A 17,839-nucleotide genomic window follows, 5' to 3' on the forward strand; every position below is an offset into this window, starting at 1 on the left:
TATGTACTGGGGGCCTGTAACACCTGGAGCTTGATCTCTGATCGCTGTTTTTATGCCGTCTGTCCATCCCATTCTTGTGAACACGATACCGTAGGAATGGCTGAAGGGAAATTCATTAGATTTGGCACAAACATCTAATAAAATAAAATGATTAAGTGATTTAATAACCAAAAGGTCAACTTCCCTGTGGCATCATATTGTTCTGCAAAAACTGACCGTTATTCAACACTCCATAACGGAAGATTGTGACTGTTTTTCAAATTTTGTCAGATACCTAGTTGGTGACACTAATCTTCGGTGTCCAAGATCTTCTGTGCTGCCGGGTTGATGATGTTTGTGAAATATTGAATTTGTAGCTTCAAGTGTTGTACTCAAAATCTGTCTTGTTAAAAAACCTTGGTCTTGTCTTGGTATCGACCACATTTTTACACTGATCTCAAAGAGGACTCTGCATTTTAGTTCAAGACCGGTCAAGACCACAACGGTGGGGATATCACTCAACTGCCTGTGCATTTTCTGATTCATTTGTTGACTGTCTGGGAGGAGGCATCAGCAAAATCTTCTGGAATAAAATTTGGTTTTCTAAGGCACAAAGAGTACATCTGCAAAACAGCGTCCAAAAGAACTCTCAGCGGTTCTTACATATTTCAAGGCAATGCTTAATGAGGTGACTCAATGTAGCAACCACACTTCACCCATAGAGTTTCATGAATATTGCCTACCAAGTATGTTATTTACTGCCTGGTCTTGGTCTTGACACAGCCTTGCAATACATTGGTATTGGCCTTGATTTGCTCTCAACCCCTTACAGTCTTGATCAAGACTACAGGTGGTCTTCACTACAACACTAGTAGCTTATTTTGCAGCAACATACTTGAAGGATCATTTACCTTCATGGCTTCAGCTTTGCTTTATGGGTCAAGCATACAAAGATTTTGACTGAATTTTCCTAATTGATCGGTTAGTTATAATAAAATGTTGATCCCAAGACATTTCTGTAGGATTTTAACCGTCTGCATATTTATAAACTGACTTGATCTAGTGTTGTTGTTTGGACTCAGCTAAGCTGATCTATAGTCCTACCAAAGAGACTAATATCCTCAAAAATAGTCAGAGACACAATGTTAAAACGGTGCAAAAAACACACTTATCAGTGAAAAACACAGTTAGTTAAAACGGTGCAAAAAACACACTTATCAGTGAAAAACACAGTTATTTTAGTGCTCAGGCAGAAGGAGCAACATCATTACATGTGCAAATGAATCAGTGTTGTTGTGGGGATAAATGAGTCTCTGCTTCTTTTATTCTGAGCTTGGATAGGCACCACATTCTTATAACACATTTGAGTAAGTTGAGCCTGAGTCACACCAGGGTGATTCTGTAACTCTGGGACATTTCATATCCATGGGATGTATCTCACATATATTTTTAACTTTAGTTTTCACACCTGAACAAGTCTGAGAACACGCCGCCATATGATTGTATCAACTGGATAAGACATGACATGTAAATGGTAGATGCTATAAAAGCTATTAGAAAATCATGTTCTTCAGTGTGAAATGAATCTTTTCATCATCGATCGTCGATCATCTATAACCATAAAACCATCTGTTACTAATACTTATTACATCATTCATTTAATCAATATTTCATCACACATTAGTCTAGAAAAAATATATTTGTTGAATGATATGAAAGATATGACCACGCAGAGTAGAAAACAACATGCACACCATGCTCTTGGTCTTTTGGTCTCTGAGGTCCTCGTCCACTGAGCACGGCTCTGTGATGTCGCACCCACGATGCCGTTTTAGTCTGTTCTCCGCGCAGCTTCATACCCCACCAGGAGCATTTCAGAAGCGTTTTTCATGTTGGCCAGTTTGTTAACTGGCTCAGATTTTATAATTTTTTCCCGGTTTACATTATGAGTAATTAGGCTATGTAGTGAATTAGTTTCACTTCTGTCCACTACAGTCAAAATGTAGAATTTTATTGACCATATAAAATAATGTTTGTTACATCAAGTATGTAGGACAGATAGAAGGAGAACAGATTTGGATAAATAACATTTTGAGTTTTTATTCAAGGGCAGATGACAAACTCAGTGATCTCTCTGAACCGAGTCAGACTGATACTCACACGTCAGTATCAGAGGGCCATTAACCTGGATTAATTCTGATTTCAATCTAACAAAAAGTGAATTAACTTTGATCAGACCAACGTGCTATGTGGAAACATGTCGGACAGCTTTGCTGTCAGACAGTGATGATTTGCAACTGGCTCTTTCCATCATCATTCACGCAGCCAAATGCACGAAATGTTGTAACACTTTAAGACTGTCATGTTGAGATTGGAACAGGAACGAGGACACTGAGAAGTATGGTGAAGTGAGACAGAAACCTTGCGCAATGTTGCCCGTAAAACAGCAGGATGAAGTCACCTCGAGTGTGGTTTGTTGAACTTAACTGCGAGAGAAGGGCGAGGAGATGAAACAAACGTGATGTGGAAGGTGAAAGGTAAGAGGAGGAAAGGGGAGTAGGTGAGTCACTGAAGACGACACGAACATTCCCATGAGTGTGATGAAGAAGCAGAAGAGTATAAAGTGCCCTCATGTGGGAATTTCATCATCAAGTGCTGTCTGCTATTGTGCAAATGATCCCTTTCACTCATTCTGCTGTGTCATCAGTTGTGGACAATTGCAATACAGTTTGAACTGTTTTTGATCTTATTAGTTGCGCGGAAAGTTTCGGCAAAAGCCAGTTGAGGCTATGTGGTCGCCAGCGTGAGGAATAAAACTCTAGGGGGGAAATGTCGAAAACCTGATTTCTGATGGGCGATGTTTGATGTAATCAGAGGAAATGTTAAGAAAACATCATCTGGTTTTATCCTGAGCTGCCCTACCACCCAGTGACTGTTCACCCACACCGCAGGATCCCTAATAAATGAGACTACAACTCTACACTTCACTTTTATTGTGCGTGTGTGTGTGTGTGTGTGTGTGTGTGTGTGTGCGTGTGTGTGCGTGTGTGTGCACGTATGTGTGTGTGTGACCTTCCCCCTGTCCTTTGGCACGTGGAACATTTTGCTCTGCTGTTTTTACAAGCCGGGCGTTAAGCTGTCCATCAAATGCCAGGAAAATACCCTGGATCCTTTTCCCCCTATCGCACGCACACACACCCGTACAGATACACACACACATTGATTCCCCAGAAACCACAGTCGCAGTAGCGGTAGCCTCGCGTCTGCCAAGCTCTTAAACACGCTGAAACCAACCTCTCCGCTCTAAGGCCTCCCTTATACATGAGCCCTCTCCTTTTACATCTCTCCCTCTCTCATCCGTCCTCCCTTCCACCCATCATTCATCTTCCTCTACGCCGCTCCCTAAATATCCTTTCTGCTTAGATACAGGCCATGTTATAAGGCCAGCAACTGCTGACTAGATGGACCGTGATACAGCCAACCTCATCTGGCCTCGCCACCTTAGATTGGCTCGTTGGGAGATATGCTTGTAAATGTAAAATACAACTTGACATGGTGCACGGCTCTCTATTACTGCTGCTCTTTACAGTCAAAAGAGAGAGTGCAAAGGTTGTGTGTGCATTCAAGTGTGTGTGTGGGTTTTATTACAGGTAAGCCAATATATCAAGGTGAAATGATCTTTATTAAATATTGAATATTGAAGATAGCATGAAGGTTATAACTGAATTACACCTGTTCTGTTAAAAATAAAAGTAAATTAGTTCTTATGCAAGGACAGTGTTAGGTCTCAGATTAACTATTGCAAAGCCATTTTGGTCATGCTGTTGTAAAGAAGTTTCGTCTCTTTGGGTGTGAGGGTCCCATGATGACCTAGTGTGAATAATGTTTTAAAGGTTTTACCACCCTGAAAAGAAAAAAAGTGCACAGTAAAGAGAAAGACAGGGAATGTGAATGACATGTAGTGAAGGACCTTGGTTTGATTTGGATCAGTTTAAAGTCCATGTTAAGGCAATTCAGAGATTTCTTTCAAAATACAATAAATATGTTGGACAGTAGTTGCTAAAAACATGTGAAAAGTGATGATATATTACTGAAATGTGGAGTTAGAGGTTAAAACTGTTTTCAGTTTCAGGATTTTGTGGCCGCTCCTAAAGGGTGGCACACTGAGGCCATACTCCTGCACCCCTAGCAGAGAGATAGAGTTTAATTCATCTTGCTCAGAGTGTTTCAAAGTTAGTCATGTCATTTTCTGATACAAGTTTCAGTCACTTTAAAATTGCTGCTTGGCTGCTCCCATGAGTGGGCGTAGCTTCAGCGCATTCAGTGAACACGACCCCACAGTCCTGGAGCTGAGAATACTGCTTATTTTTACCTGATTTTGATGCCTAATTTCATAAACTTGTCAATGTTTTTAGTCATTCAAATTTGGCTGGGTGGTAATAACACTTTCTTCTTTGGTCTGACAGAACACATATTTATTCTTACTTTACACAGACTTAAAGTTGTCTAAACCATACAGCAACCTGAATGCAATGTCTGGAGTTGTGTCATCCATGTAAAAGTTGCCATTGTCCTTGGACACCGTAGGGAACACTGTGGACAAATCTGCAGCAGCACAAGGGAAGACCATTCTGGACGGGAGAAGACAAAGCTGAACATGACAGTTCCTTGTTAAAATCTTTGTGACTATATGATGCTTTCTACTTGCACTTTTGTATCTTCTTTATAAATAAGTTGGTTATCTGGGCATGTTAAGTATGGAGGCAGAAATGGAAAAGGCTGGATCAGGGGTCCCACCAAACAACAAACCAACAAGCTGCAGGCTGCAATGTTTTAAATTCCATGAGTATGTAATCATGGGGGTTTTCAGGTGTTTATGGAGCCTGGAGCAATCATTTCTAGACAGCTCTGACACTCCAACTTCTCATGTTTTTGACCAGTGTTTTGGAGAGACTGTGCACAGTAGATCAATTTTCAGTGAATGATACATTGTTTACCTATTCTGTCAAACAAAACTGTCACAGATTGTCTAAGAAACATGCTGCAGTGAATACTTGTCTATACTTGCTACCATGCACAATATGTACTATACTGCTGATTTGATTTCCATAAAAATGTAAGATTTTCCAGAGTAGCCAAATCCTGAACCTAAACCAGCATTTATCTAAGTTACCAAACAGTCTTACCTTTATCGAACATTCTTCCATGTATGGAGCCAGATCCAGAACATCCAGACATTACAGTGCTCAGGTGGCTTTTCATTTCTCGATTTTCCATGTCCTAATCACATGTGATGTGAGTGAGTGTCAGAGACAAAATCAGTTAACTTGCATTGTTCTATATTTGAGTGTCCTAACTGGCTGCGAGCAACGCAGTGTGATGCATCATTTTGGACTGAACTTTTGTCGGACGGCTTGTTTTAATTTATTCACTCGCTTTAGAAGCATTGCGTATGGGTGAGGAATGGTTCATTAATGAGGTTAAAATGAGGAGTTATATATACAAAACCACCTCATTTAAATACAAAAACCTAACTAACATAGCTGCTGGCTGAAGGGAGATCGCCATGGAGCGGAATTTATGGTAAGAAAACGCACAATTGCAAATAACAACATACTTGCTCTTGGCTATATTTTATGGAAGTACTCACCAATCTTTTATTTGATTAGCACTGGTTATGTCTTCAGTCGGATCTAGAGCATACAGCTGATAGCTACGTGGTTTCTTTACATAACAGAAGTGCAAATGTAATAGATTCAGCATGGCCATAAAGGGTCCGCATTAACAGGATGCAACGTGACAGTTGGACACTCGCATTCAGTTAGGACATGCCAAAAGTCAAAAGAACAACGATAGCATCACACAAGTCATTGCTTGCCATCGTGCAGTCCTGCCTTTGGCTAATCCAAAATTGGGCAAAGATGTGGAGTGTGGGTGGAGCTGAGATAGGCTGAAGCCTGGTTGTTCAAACAGACCATCTGTAACAGTACCCACCTGTTAATCAAAGCCATACTGTTAATTATGCATAGCTTTAAATATTAATATAATTTGAATGGGTGAGTTATATATCAATTCACCTTCAGTACAGTAACGGGAAAATTAGCAACAGAGACCGAAACGGTTTCTTGTACCAGGCTGTAAACGTGTTTATTTCTGCTGTGAAGTTGTACTTAACACTGGGGCTTATGGAGACTGACGTTCATTTTGTAGCCAGCCTCAAGTGGACGTTTAAGGAACTGCGGTTTTTAGCACTTCCACGCTGGCTTCACTTCACAACCACGGAGGTTGCTGCTGGATTCAGACAGATCAAATATGAATTTGAATAAACCGTAACACTCTGTTCAGCCGTTTTCAAAATCTCTTATTGGTTCGAATGTCAGTGAACAAATAGAATAAAACATGTTTTCCTCTAACACTAGCACAATGGATTTTTCATAGCTGATGACATTTTCATAGATATTGTCTATTGACAGCAGTTTGAGAACAAAACTCAGTATTGGTCTTAACCTTCAAAAACTCTGTGAAACCCTATCTATACATCTGTGTGCATGGGGGAGAGTATACCTGGGGAGAAAACACTACAGAGAACCTTTGACAAATAAAAGGTGGAAGACAAAGGGGAGAACTAAAAAGAGGAAAAGCATCACGGGGGCCATGATGGAGAGAAAAAAAAACATCAATACTGTGTGCATTTAGAGGAAGTGAGTGAGAAAGAGAGAGAAAGACAGCCATGGGAGAGAGGCAGGGAGCTCCGCTGAGAGAGAGAAGGAGGCTTGAGAATCAAGAGGGGGAGTCTAAATGAGATTATCTGAAAGAAGTCGAAGACAATGAGAGAAGCATTCAGAGAAACAGACAAAGGGACGAGTGTAAGGCTTTCTACGAACCGAGCGGGAGAGAAAAATAAAGCCTCGTCAGTTCCGGTTTTGCTTTCAGTGTGGTCATAAAGACTTCTAGTCTCCATTAAGGTGTAAACATATAGTAATTAACATCATCATTTACTTGCATATGTCCATAAAGGATAAAGTATCCATGGTAATAGAAAAAACAGAGAATGACTGAAGTACAACGCTCCTGTTTCTATATTTCCTTCGTTTCCACAAAACAAATCAATGTCATTTCTCAATACTTTCCAACTTCCTTACTTTGTTGTTGTGCTTTTAATTATTTTTGGGTGTCAATGGAAGCGTATGGCACTGAAGAATAAACTCTATCAGACTTTTTGGTCGTTTGGGTCGGTGTGTTGATTCCCATGCTTAGTCCTCCAGGTGTGTAGGAGAAACATGAAAAGTCCCATCTAGATTTAGTGTTTGGTTTGTCTGTTCTGGGCTTCTGTAGCGATGCAACATGGTGGACATATAAGAGGACCCGTTCTCCGTAGATATTAAAAGGTTCATTCAAAGGTAACACAATAATTCTTATTTTTACGTGATTATACACTAATTAAAACATACTCATTAAATTTCTGCCAATAAATGCTCCGAAATGTCACACACTGGACTATAATGATTAAAATGTGGTGTACAGGAAGCATGTAACTTAAAAAGTCTCCACTCAACATAAAAAACAGCAGCAGAAAAAAAAACCTCAAATCTGTGTGAATGATAAGAAAACTAAGGTTCTTCAAATGAATGTAAGTCACACATAAATGGGATATTTCTGTCGTGATTGTGTGGTTTGACTGATGCTCATTTCATTTTGTCTTCTAGTTGTGCCGTCTTTTCGTTTAATGGCATTTGAATGGAAATTCAGCACCAGCAGCTGTTTATCTCTGCGAACCAACTCACAGCGTATGAAGTGCATAGTGTATAATTGCAGTAGATGGAAACACACAATTTGCTTCTTTTTTTTTCAGATTTTCTCAAAATTCTGATAAAATTTGTGACACATTTGGATGAAAGTTTATTTTGTGATTTACACAGAAATTAAAAACTGTAAGGATAAATTTTATTCTTTCTGCTAATGTACCCCCAGAGAAAGCTCATGGAGGAGTTCATGTAGGGCGATCCTACATAACTGATCCAACTTCCTGTTGGAAGATTGTTTGAAACAAAGCACTGGAAGCTTCATGCACAACAGATTTAGCATTTCCATAACATTGTTGGACTAAAAAGATAAGACACAAATCACTAAACATAATTTTTGTCATCAGTTATGAGTTCAGCTAGCATCGACATATTCAACCATGCAAAACTGTGACTCTGAAGGGCTTGCCATAAATGTGTGTGTATGTGTGTGTTGTATGTGTGCAGAGGGTTTGGTGGGGTCACATCAACAGACAGTCAGTGATATAATTGCACCTCATTAGTTGTACAGATTGGCGCCTTCCACTCCCTCTCCATTTTCTTCGCTCCGGACGACCCCATAGGACAACTGCCACTCAGAAGAAAGTCATTAACCAATCACAGCATGGTGTTTGTCACTAAGGGAAAAATAATGATAATCGTAATCCTTAGGATCTCCCAGATAACTAATTTATTTCATTTAAAAGCCAAATTACAGTGCTCAAATGCAGCGGCGGCCACAGTGGCACTCAAAGCAGAGCGTCAGAGAGGGCTGAGCGGCGTGTCGTGTCTTCATTAACTGTGCGAGAGGGAACCAAAGACTGCACGCAATTAATGCAACATCACAGCGCTAACGTTTGTCACTCGCCCCCATAGACGCACACACACACACACACACGCACACACACACACACACACACACACACATAAAATATGTACTGAGTGACATAGACACAACAGCGCACTGCTCATTACTCCTGTGCAGGTCTGGTCTCCATGGTCTAGGTGATGTGATGGGGGCTGTGGGAGCAGTTGTCTGACACACACACATGCACACACACACACACACACACACACACACACACACACACACACACCTAGCTTCACCTGCTATAGGAAATCAGGATGAGGGAAACCTCTGATTCACCGCCTTTTATCTCGGGCCCATACAGACACACAGAAACACACTCGCTCTCTCTATCTCTCTCTCTCTTTTTCTCTATTGCACACACACACACACACACACACACAGTGGAGTCACATCTTGATTAAGCGGCTTAGGTGGTCCTGGGGAAATACACTCATCTCTGTCTGTCTCTTTGCCTCCCCCTCTCTGGCATGTTGTTATCTCCAGGGTCCAAATGTTTGGAGATATCTTCACACACACCTGATGGCAAACAACCTCAGTTGTCTCCCCGGCCTGTCCTTCTTCTAACTGGCTCCAGCAGCCTTGACCGGACCCACAGCCTGTTTACAAAGGGTCAGCCACAACACGCTATTTAGGCATGTTTGTCAAAGGGCCGAAACAGAAAGGTGTAAAAAAAAAAAAAAAAAAAAAAAGGCAGTGAGCTTTACACAAAATCCTTCTCTGGAAAATTGGATTCCTGACCAACTCTGAGGAACTTGCATTTTGCATTTGCATTTTGTTAAAAAAAAATATTCTACTGAAGAGCATCCCAATCTTTGTCATGCTAGTGCAGTATGAAAATCATTTAAAGCAATAGTTCAGTTTGAGGTGAATTTTTCCATCTTTCTCATGGAGGCCTGTTTTAATTTATTGAGGATTTGGTCAAATTCATGTGGCTGTATTTACAGAATATAATAAAAATCTTTATGTTTTTCACTACCATGGGCTGAACCACCAGTTTCTCCTTGACACTAGGAAAGAAAAGATGAAGCACTAAATCCTACACTCTGGTCCTTTAACTGGTGAAATTAGACTTTCTTAACTTACCCATATGCTAATGAGATATACAACCCTGCTTGTGTATAAAAGGTTCTTTTGTGGATATCTAGGAATAGAGCTGAACTACAACAGGGCTGTAGGTTCAACTCAAATTTAAATTGCACATAATTTATCTGACTAGGTGGGTAGGAAAAATCTGACCCACCAGTTTAAAGTGACAATATGCAGCTGTTTAATACAGTTGTAGGTACATCATTTTTAATTTGGTTGTAAATTTACATCTCTGTGGGTGGAGAAGAGCGCTGACAAATAGTGAATATAAAAGCCTACTCATGATGAAATCATGACGATTTTTGTGCAAGCACTTTGTGTTGTTTCTTGTCCTTTTTTATTACAAATCAGTCAGCAGAATATAGCAGGTCGGTTATACTGAGTTTAGTTTATCTTTAAGGTGAGGTATAGGTGTTAAAAAAATAACAGGTGCAGGTCACATGCATCGTAAATCTGTCAGAGAAGCAGCATTGCCTTTCTTTGTATGTCATCGCAGGCCTTCTTACCGTACGCGATGTGCTTGGATAAATAAACAGGAAAAAGGAGTTCCTCGTCAGTTATGCAGATAGTAAAATAAGTAATCTGTTCATCTACACGGCATGCAAAACACAAAGAACTGGTTCATTGGGCAACTGACATTTGTGTTACAGATAAGAGTGTTTGTGAAAGGAGACATCGTTGCAAGATTAAAGATATGTCTCATCATCCATCCAGAGGTAAATTCAACTTAGTTGTCCTTTCCTCTTTACCAGTATCCTGTCAAACTTTAACTCAAATGAAAATAAGTCTAAGTCTAAGATAAGTCTTCTTTGCTCTGTAGTTTTAAACATTTTAAACAAAACGTTTAGTTTTAAACATAATAACATTTTTGTGGAGGGGCCTGTACAGTTTGCTACTCCTTGAAGCTCATAGAAAAACTGATTTAAATTAGTATATAATGTATATTGTTATTCATGACTAAATAGGCAACAAAGGAAAGTCTTAGAAATGTATTATTTATTAAGCCTTTAACATTCAAAGATGTCAACGCAAGCAAACAATCCACCAACTATGATGTTAAAGCCTCACTGGTGAAAGTATGTGACATGACCTTTTTCCAGTAGAGTCCCGCCAGTGAGAAGAGCAAAGAGATAAAACACAAAAACTTTAATCACTCATGTGAAAGAACTGACTCACCTTCGCATTAATAGAAGCATCATCGTTTTATTTATTTGGTTCTATGATTAGAACTAAATGATCAATTTATTTATCTTGAGTTGAGTTGACACAGTCGTTGCTGTGGTGATTCACCCCAGAGGTATGCGGTACGGTGTGCAGCGTTTCCTTTAATTAATGAAGTCAAATGTTTCGTAGGTGGTGCTCTTACCTTTGTCTGTCTAACAACAGCTGCTATCATTGCTCATGATAACAACTTATTTCCTCTACAAATGCGTCACATTGCAGAGGCTCCTTTAAAGACCAAAATCAGATCCTTAAAATGTGGCGAGACACATCCAGTGTATTTTGTACAGGCCTAAGTATTAATAACTTCTGTTTGTGTTTGTGCCGTCTGCGACAAAGTACCCTGCAATGGACAAAGAGTTCCATTGCAGGTCGTTAATATAAGCTGGGTTTGTTCCTGTCGGTTGTCTGAACATGCTGTCCATCATTACATATGTTGTTTCTATCATCTACATCATATACTGACAGAGAGGTGCATGTTGTGTGGATATATGTGCCATTAACCTGGTACATTATATGCGAGCTGTCCATCATGCGTGGACGTGAAAACATCACAACACCTACTGTATATGGCCGTTGCCTATACCTACTGTTTTAATCACATCCTTTAATAATTACAGAACACAATAATACACAAGAATATGTTGTTTTCACCTCCTCGCATCAGGTCTGCATGGGAGTCAGTGCGCACAGCTTGTAATTTCACAGGACACAGGGAATTAACCTTGAATATCCAGTGATAATCCTCACTGTACATAGGTACACACGCAACTTTGTGTGACGGTGAGTAAACTATGCTGAAGAAATTCCTGCAATGGACCAACAGCAAAGAGACAGAGGGATGATTGACATGAGTACATACAAACACATACACACAAATATATATATATATATCTCTTACACACACACCTCTGATCTGGTTGAGTGGGCTCTGCTCAGCACGTAATGACTGTGCTATGTGGTTTTTATTTTTCTTACTCCCATACAGTTGGCTCATGCTCCGCTGCTTAGTAGCTGGGTGTGTGTGTGTGTGTGTGTGTGTGTGTCGAAACGCTAACAGAGTTCACTCTTCTCACATTCACAATAACTGATGATGTGGTGTGATCGGTGACTGTAGCCAAAACTATTGCAGACAGGTTTCAAAATGAGCTAGAGGAGGAGCTGTTCAATTTTTCAACTGACTGGCCGTTGAAAGCCTGAGCTCTATAAATACACAAAAGGCGCTCACATGTATGTGCAGGCTCATATATACAGATTCACATACACACACACAGGCTTGTAGCAAAATAAGTAACTGATAACAAGGCGGCGTGAGGAATAATTCACGCTACTTCGTCCTCAATCTTTGTTTTTCTGGTTTGGTTCACACACGCAAACAATGCCGTGAAAACGCACACGGATACGCACACAGGGACAGGTATATCATGAATTCTGGGCCTACGGTGCCAAGGCGTTCAGTAATTGAAAACAGGACTGAATAATCTGAGAGAATGACAGCCCTGAAAGATTATGTGAACTCAAACATTAACACAATTAAGTGTGTGAGCACTGGAGTATGTCGCAGCATTAGACACTGTCTTAATAGTCCCCCAGCACAAAGACAGAGGAATGTGTGTGTGTGTGTGTGTGTGTGTGTGTGTGTGTGTGTGTGTTAGAGAGAGAGTGCATGCATGACAACCCATATCACCATGGTGTGATGAAGAAAGACCAGGAGCAAAGCATGGGCTGTATTTAAAGCACAAAATGTTGCAAAACAAAGAAAATATACTGCCGTTTTTCTGTAATATCAGTTTGATTACAAAACCAGAAATTCAGCCAGACTCCCGAAGCATGTCAGGGGGAAAACACAGTGATAACAAATAGTGTTTTTTTTTTGTTTTTTTTAAAGCAGCGATCCGGTTGTTAAAGACAGACGCTTTATCAGACAGTGAGCAAATGATTCAATTGTCTCCTGGTGATTCCACGCCTTAGCAACAGCCACCAGGTCGGCGTGGCGACGGCCCAGTTCTGATTTATCTAGCGGGCTACACTCAGGTGCTGTTTTGTTAACAGGATTGCAGCCATTTATAACTGTGTTTCATTACTGTACTAAGAGCCGATAAGATGATCATTCACGCACACATGCACACACACACATTCGCACACGCAGAGACGCTAATTCAATCCGCTGACAGGGAAACACGGCAAACAACATCCATTATGGCCTCAGAGCTAATTGGTAACGGGGGGGCTGAGGAAAACGGGGGGAGAAAGGGGAGGCGGAGGTGGAGGTGGAGGGCTGGGTAAAGGGAACAGGAGGAAGCCTGTGTTCGGTGGGGGATTTCTACAATGAGAATATTTCCTCTATTTTTCACCACCTATTGTTTGCAATTACTCATCACATCTATCTCTCCCACTTTTGTCAGAACAAGGCCCCCTTTTTCTGAGAAACACGGCACTTCTTCCTGCTTCCTACTTAGAAGAAAGCCGTCGCCAGGAGGTGAAGTCAAAATGAGAATACCTGCCAATGAATCAAATACCCCCATCTGACCAGCAGCAAACAGTAAGCCCAAAACAAAGATGGCATCTTGGCCCCAGGTGGCATCAGACTACTGGTGACAGTTAATAATTCCCTCTCTCCCACGAACCCTCACCCCCTTCCTCCCCAATCATCTGACTCACTATTACAATTAGAGATAAATCTCCTATACGGGTAGTGATGAATTACCATCATTCATGCAAAGACAAGATCTTTTAGGATTCCTGGCTTTGGCTCTGTTTATTTACTTCATCCATCGCACCACATCAGCAACAGAGTGATGGTGGATGAATGGCTGAAAAGGCAGGCAGACCGTCAGACAGATGGAGTTGCAGGGAGATATAAATAATGCCAGTGGAGGTGTTTGAGAGGAGGAGAAGGAAAAAGAAATTACAATAAAGAGAGAGAGAAGGAGGGAGGAAAGAAAAGCATAGCGGGGAAGGATTTGAATGCCCAGAGAAGAGAAACAGATAAACAGATAGAGGCGAGTAGAGACAGAAGAGGCAGGGAGCGATGGATGAACAGATTTAGAGGGCAGGAGATAAGAGAAGAGATAAAAGCATGCAGGACCAGAAGGAGAGAAGGAGGGGAGAAGGAGGGAAGGAGGGAGGGAAGGAGGGAGGCTGCTGCAGCGTACAATGTTTACATGCACCGATACGTTGTTGAACATGTCTGCTTACTTATGTCATTAGCTGGAACTACTGAGCACGCACACACAGGAGATAATGACACATGCAGGTACACACACACACACACACACACACACACACACACTCACATAGGGAAAGAGAGTGATGACACGTTGGTAAAACGTTTTCGTGGTTAGATACACCCTTTTCATGTTGGCAGATCCTTATCGTGTTCAAAGGTTGGTGTGTGTGTGTGTGTGTCCCTACCTAATAACAATGCAAAAAAAAAGGGATAAAACAAAACCAAATGCTCAAAATATATGACATTTACAGGTTTGTGTTTTTTTTTCTCAGCAGCAAAGTCTCACAGAGCTTCATGAAGTTAATGTAGAATTTATGTAACCAGTTGAACAAATAATTATACAGTATTTGTTACATGAAGTTGGCTAAAACATACTTTTAGGGAAAGTTAAACCACTTTTGTAAGTAAGGCATTGCTCATTTTTAAACCATGCTACAGCAGCACGGCATTATCACACTGTTAGTTGAGCGGTCAGCTCTCATTTTTTGGTCCAGGCTGAAACATTTGAATAACTATTGGAGTGTTGAATTTTTCTCTAGTGCCACTATCAGTTTGATATTTGTGGCATTGAGTCAAAAGACCTGACAGCTATTTGAATGATTGCAGTTAAATTTGGCGAGTACACGTTCATGCCCACCTGAGGATTAATTGTTATCTCTTTGGTGATTCATATATATATATATATAAAGCTTTATTTTACAAGATGTGAGGCACCAATGTGACATATACATAATGTAAATAGCAAAGAAAGGAAGAAACAAAAGAAAAGAGTAAATGACCACAACAAGCTCAATTAAATAAAAAATATAATATAAGTAAAATAAATTAAAAGGTTATAAAGATCATGTTTAATATTGTGTCAAAAATAATAAAAGATACAAACATAGATATACACACCTTTATATACCAAATAATAAAAGATACAAACATAGATATACACACCTTTATATACCCTCATGTTCCTTGTGATGAATTGCTTCTTTTTATATACTGTAATGCCATCATCACATCCAACAATATGACCAAATATATGCAAAACTAACAACGTTCCTATTAGCCTTAGCTGAATTTGTGTTTTGTGCCAACATGCTAAACTAAGATGGTAAACAGTGAGAACATTTGATGAACATTACAACTACTGTCTAAAAATCTAAAAATGTGTGTAAAAAACAGTATAAAATAAAAGTTATAAATGCATATGCAAAAGACTTCCGTTCTCATAAATAGTGCCAGCTGAGTCGCGTCTCTCTAGGTCCAGTATGTTATATTCAGAAGACATGGAGTTGATATCCAGAGTCATGTAGGAGTCATTGTTGGGGTTGGGTAGCCGGGGGACTGAACCAGCACATCTTCCGCTCTTCTTCTTATTTACTTTCAAGACTAGCATTGCCGCTAAAATTGAAAAAAACAATCCTGCACAAAAACTGACTACAAGTATTATGAAGAACGTAAATATGGGTGTCGGGTTGAGTTGGTCTGTGCAGTTCTGTCCATCACACAGAGTTGGTACCTTTTTTGGGCCATCAGGTGGATCATTATTATCTTCAGTTGATGTCACAGTGTTTCTGGGTCCTTGGACGAGCTTAACAGCAGACGAAGGGAGGTTTTTGAAGCCATTCATGACACAGAAGTAAATGCCTGCATCCTCATTACTGAATGAGTCCAAAGACAATAAGGACGAGTTCCATCTGCTGACATTTAATTGCAGATGGTTCTTGTACCAGATGTAGCCTGGGTTGGACTTCAGATTTGCAGTGCAGGTGGGGGCACAAGTCAGCAGTATACTCTGACCCACCGCCACTTTCCAATCTGCAATAGGCTCATACTGTCCCAGAACAAGCTTCTTCACCAGGATGTTGACAGGAGACTTAAAAATGTTGAGTCTCACACCAGGGACGCCTAAACATTTTTTCTGATATCTTCCATTTCTAAAACTGTATGTAAAATAGTAAATGGATGCATCACTCTTTTTTAAGTCATTGAGTATCATAGTGCAATCATTTTGTCTATGTTTAACTGCAGTCATTCGAACCAAATAAGATGGCTTATTTTTCAAGATTTGAGGTTTATTGTCATGACTGAATTTTCTGGACCATCCTGGTGTTGACGTCACCTGCAAATGTTTGGGGTAGGAGCAGGAAAAGTTCACAGATGAGCCCACTACGCCACAAATTTCTCTGTGTTTGTAGGTCACACATAGTTGAACTGAAATAAAACACAAAGTGCACAGTTATATAACTTCATTAACACTTTTGGAACAATGAAACAATGTGAAGTGATCTGTACCTGCCACAGGAAACAGCACCAGAAAAGATACCCAAAATACACTTCCTGCTGCCTTCACCCCCATTAGTGCTTCCTTCAAATGCTCTGTACCAAAATGACAAAAACCAAAGGAATATGAAGGGAATGATATACACAAGTGAAAAGTCAAAACAGCTTATATTTCAGTATTTGGAGGTAAATCCCATTAAACAAATTAGAAATATGCATAATAAACACAACAAGTAGTGACACAACATTTTCTAAAACACAAAAAACTATATATATGCATATATCATGGTTAGTTATTACACTACAAAGATAATACATGGTTTAATTCAGATTCAAAGAGACCGAGCAGGATTGTTAAATCCTTTACAGATTCATGTCTTAAATAAGAAAAATCATGTTACAAACTCTACAACTGTTAATAAATAAATCATACTTACAGCTTTAAAAGATGTGTAGTCCGATCAGTGATCACGAGAACGACAGACCAGGTTTGTTGTTGTACTTGTTTAATATAACTACCAGAGGATGTGAATGCTAAACCCCCTCCGATTCACACTCCCCACCTCCAGCTCTGATGCTTTGATCACTATTACTCAGCTGATTTTTTACACTGAGGTCATTGACAGTACATATATGGTTACCTTCCGAAAATGCATTCTTTGTTTTTTATAGTATATAGTCTACTCAGCATGATGTTGACAGAAATCTACACACTATAGATCATTACTAGCCTTGTATGGTACAAATGTTGTCCAGCCTTTTATAACTAGGACTGGGTATTGATACCAACCAAAACATCTCTGCAAAGATTGTCAGTCACCAAAAACTGACGATTTAATTTTTAGTCACATGCATTTTTGTCCAGCTGCATGTGATTAGACAAAATTTAATAAATGAGAAGTTAGCCTTCTGTAGTTAAATGAAACCTAGAAAATTATGTTTCCATTTCTCAAAGCACAGTATTAAAAAGTCAAATTTTGGTATCTGAAACTAGGTACTGTATGACATTTTTAAAACAGCACCAACCCTTTTAGAATGTAAATATGATTTCGGAAAAGTTGCAATTGGTTTCTAGATACAAAACTGAGTTATTCTGAGACAGACTGTACAAATCCTTATCTCAGTACTTAAGACCCTGTACATACATAGCTGTCAGCAGCAGTACCCAGAAACCCTCAAATAATTTCTATTCAATGTGCCAGTGATGAGCCAAGTCAGCTGCCAGCAGTCCAGTGGGTTATGAGCTTAGCACACAAGTTTTCAGGCTCAACCAAATCAACAGCTTAACTTTGAAAGTATGCAGCCACCTCAGAGAGTTATAAAAAATAACAGGTTCTTATTTATCCACACTGGGATATTACAGCAGTGACAATATCCGTTGCTAACTTAAACATTACA

General features: G+C 39.9%; 1 protein-coding gene across 1 annotated transcript; it reads right to left on the bottom strand.

The window, feature by feature from the left end:
- Positions 1–15,353: 15,353 nt before the first annotated feature.
- LOC113747913 (uncharacterized) lies at positions 15,354–16,936 on the bottom strand. Its single transcript, XM_027289781.1, has 3 exons — positions 16,879–16,936; positions 16,454–16,537; positions 15,354–16,372 (listed from the first exon to the last, which is right to left on the bottom strand). Exons 2-3 carry the CDS (start codon positions 16,515–16,517, stop codon positions 15,354–15,356), a joined length of 1,083 nt encoding a protein of 360 aa, XP_027145582.1. The 5' UTR covers positions 16,518–16,537; positions 16,879–16,936.
- Between the last annotated feature and the right edge of the window lie 903 nt (positions 16,937–17,839).

The sequence above is a fragment of the Larimichthys crocea genome, chromosome XVI (genome assembly GCF_000972845.2).
Source record: "Larimichthys crocea isolate SSNF chromosome XVI, L_crocea_2.0, whole genome shotgun sequence".
NCBI lineage: Eukaryota > Metazoa > Chordata > Actinopteri > Sciaenidae > Larimichthys > Larimichthys crocea.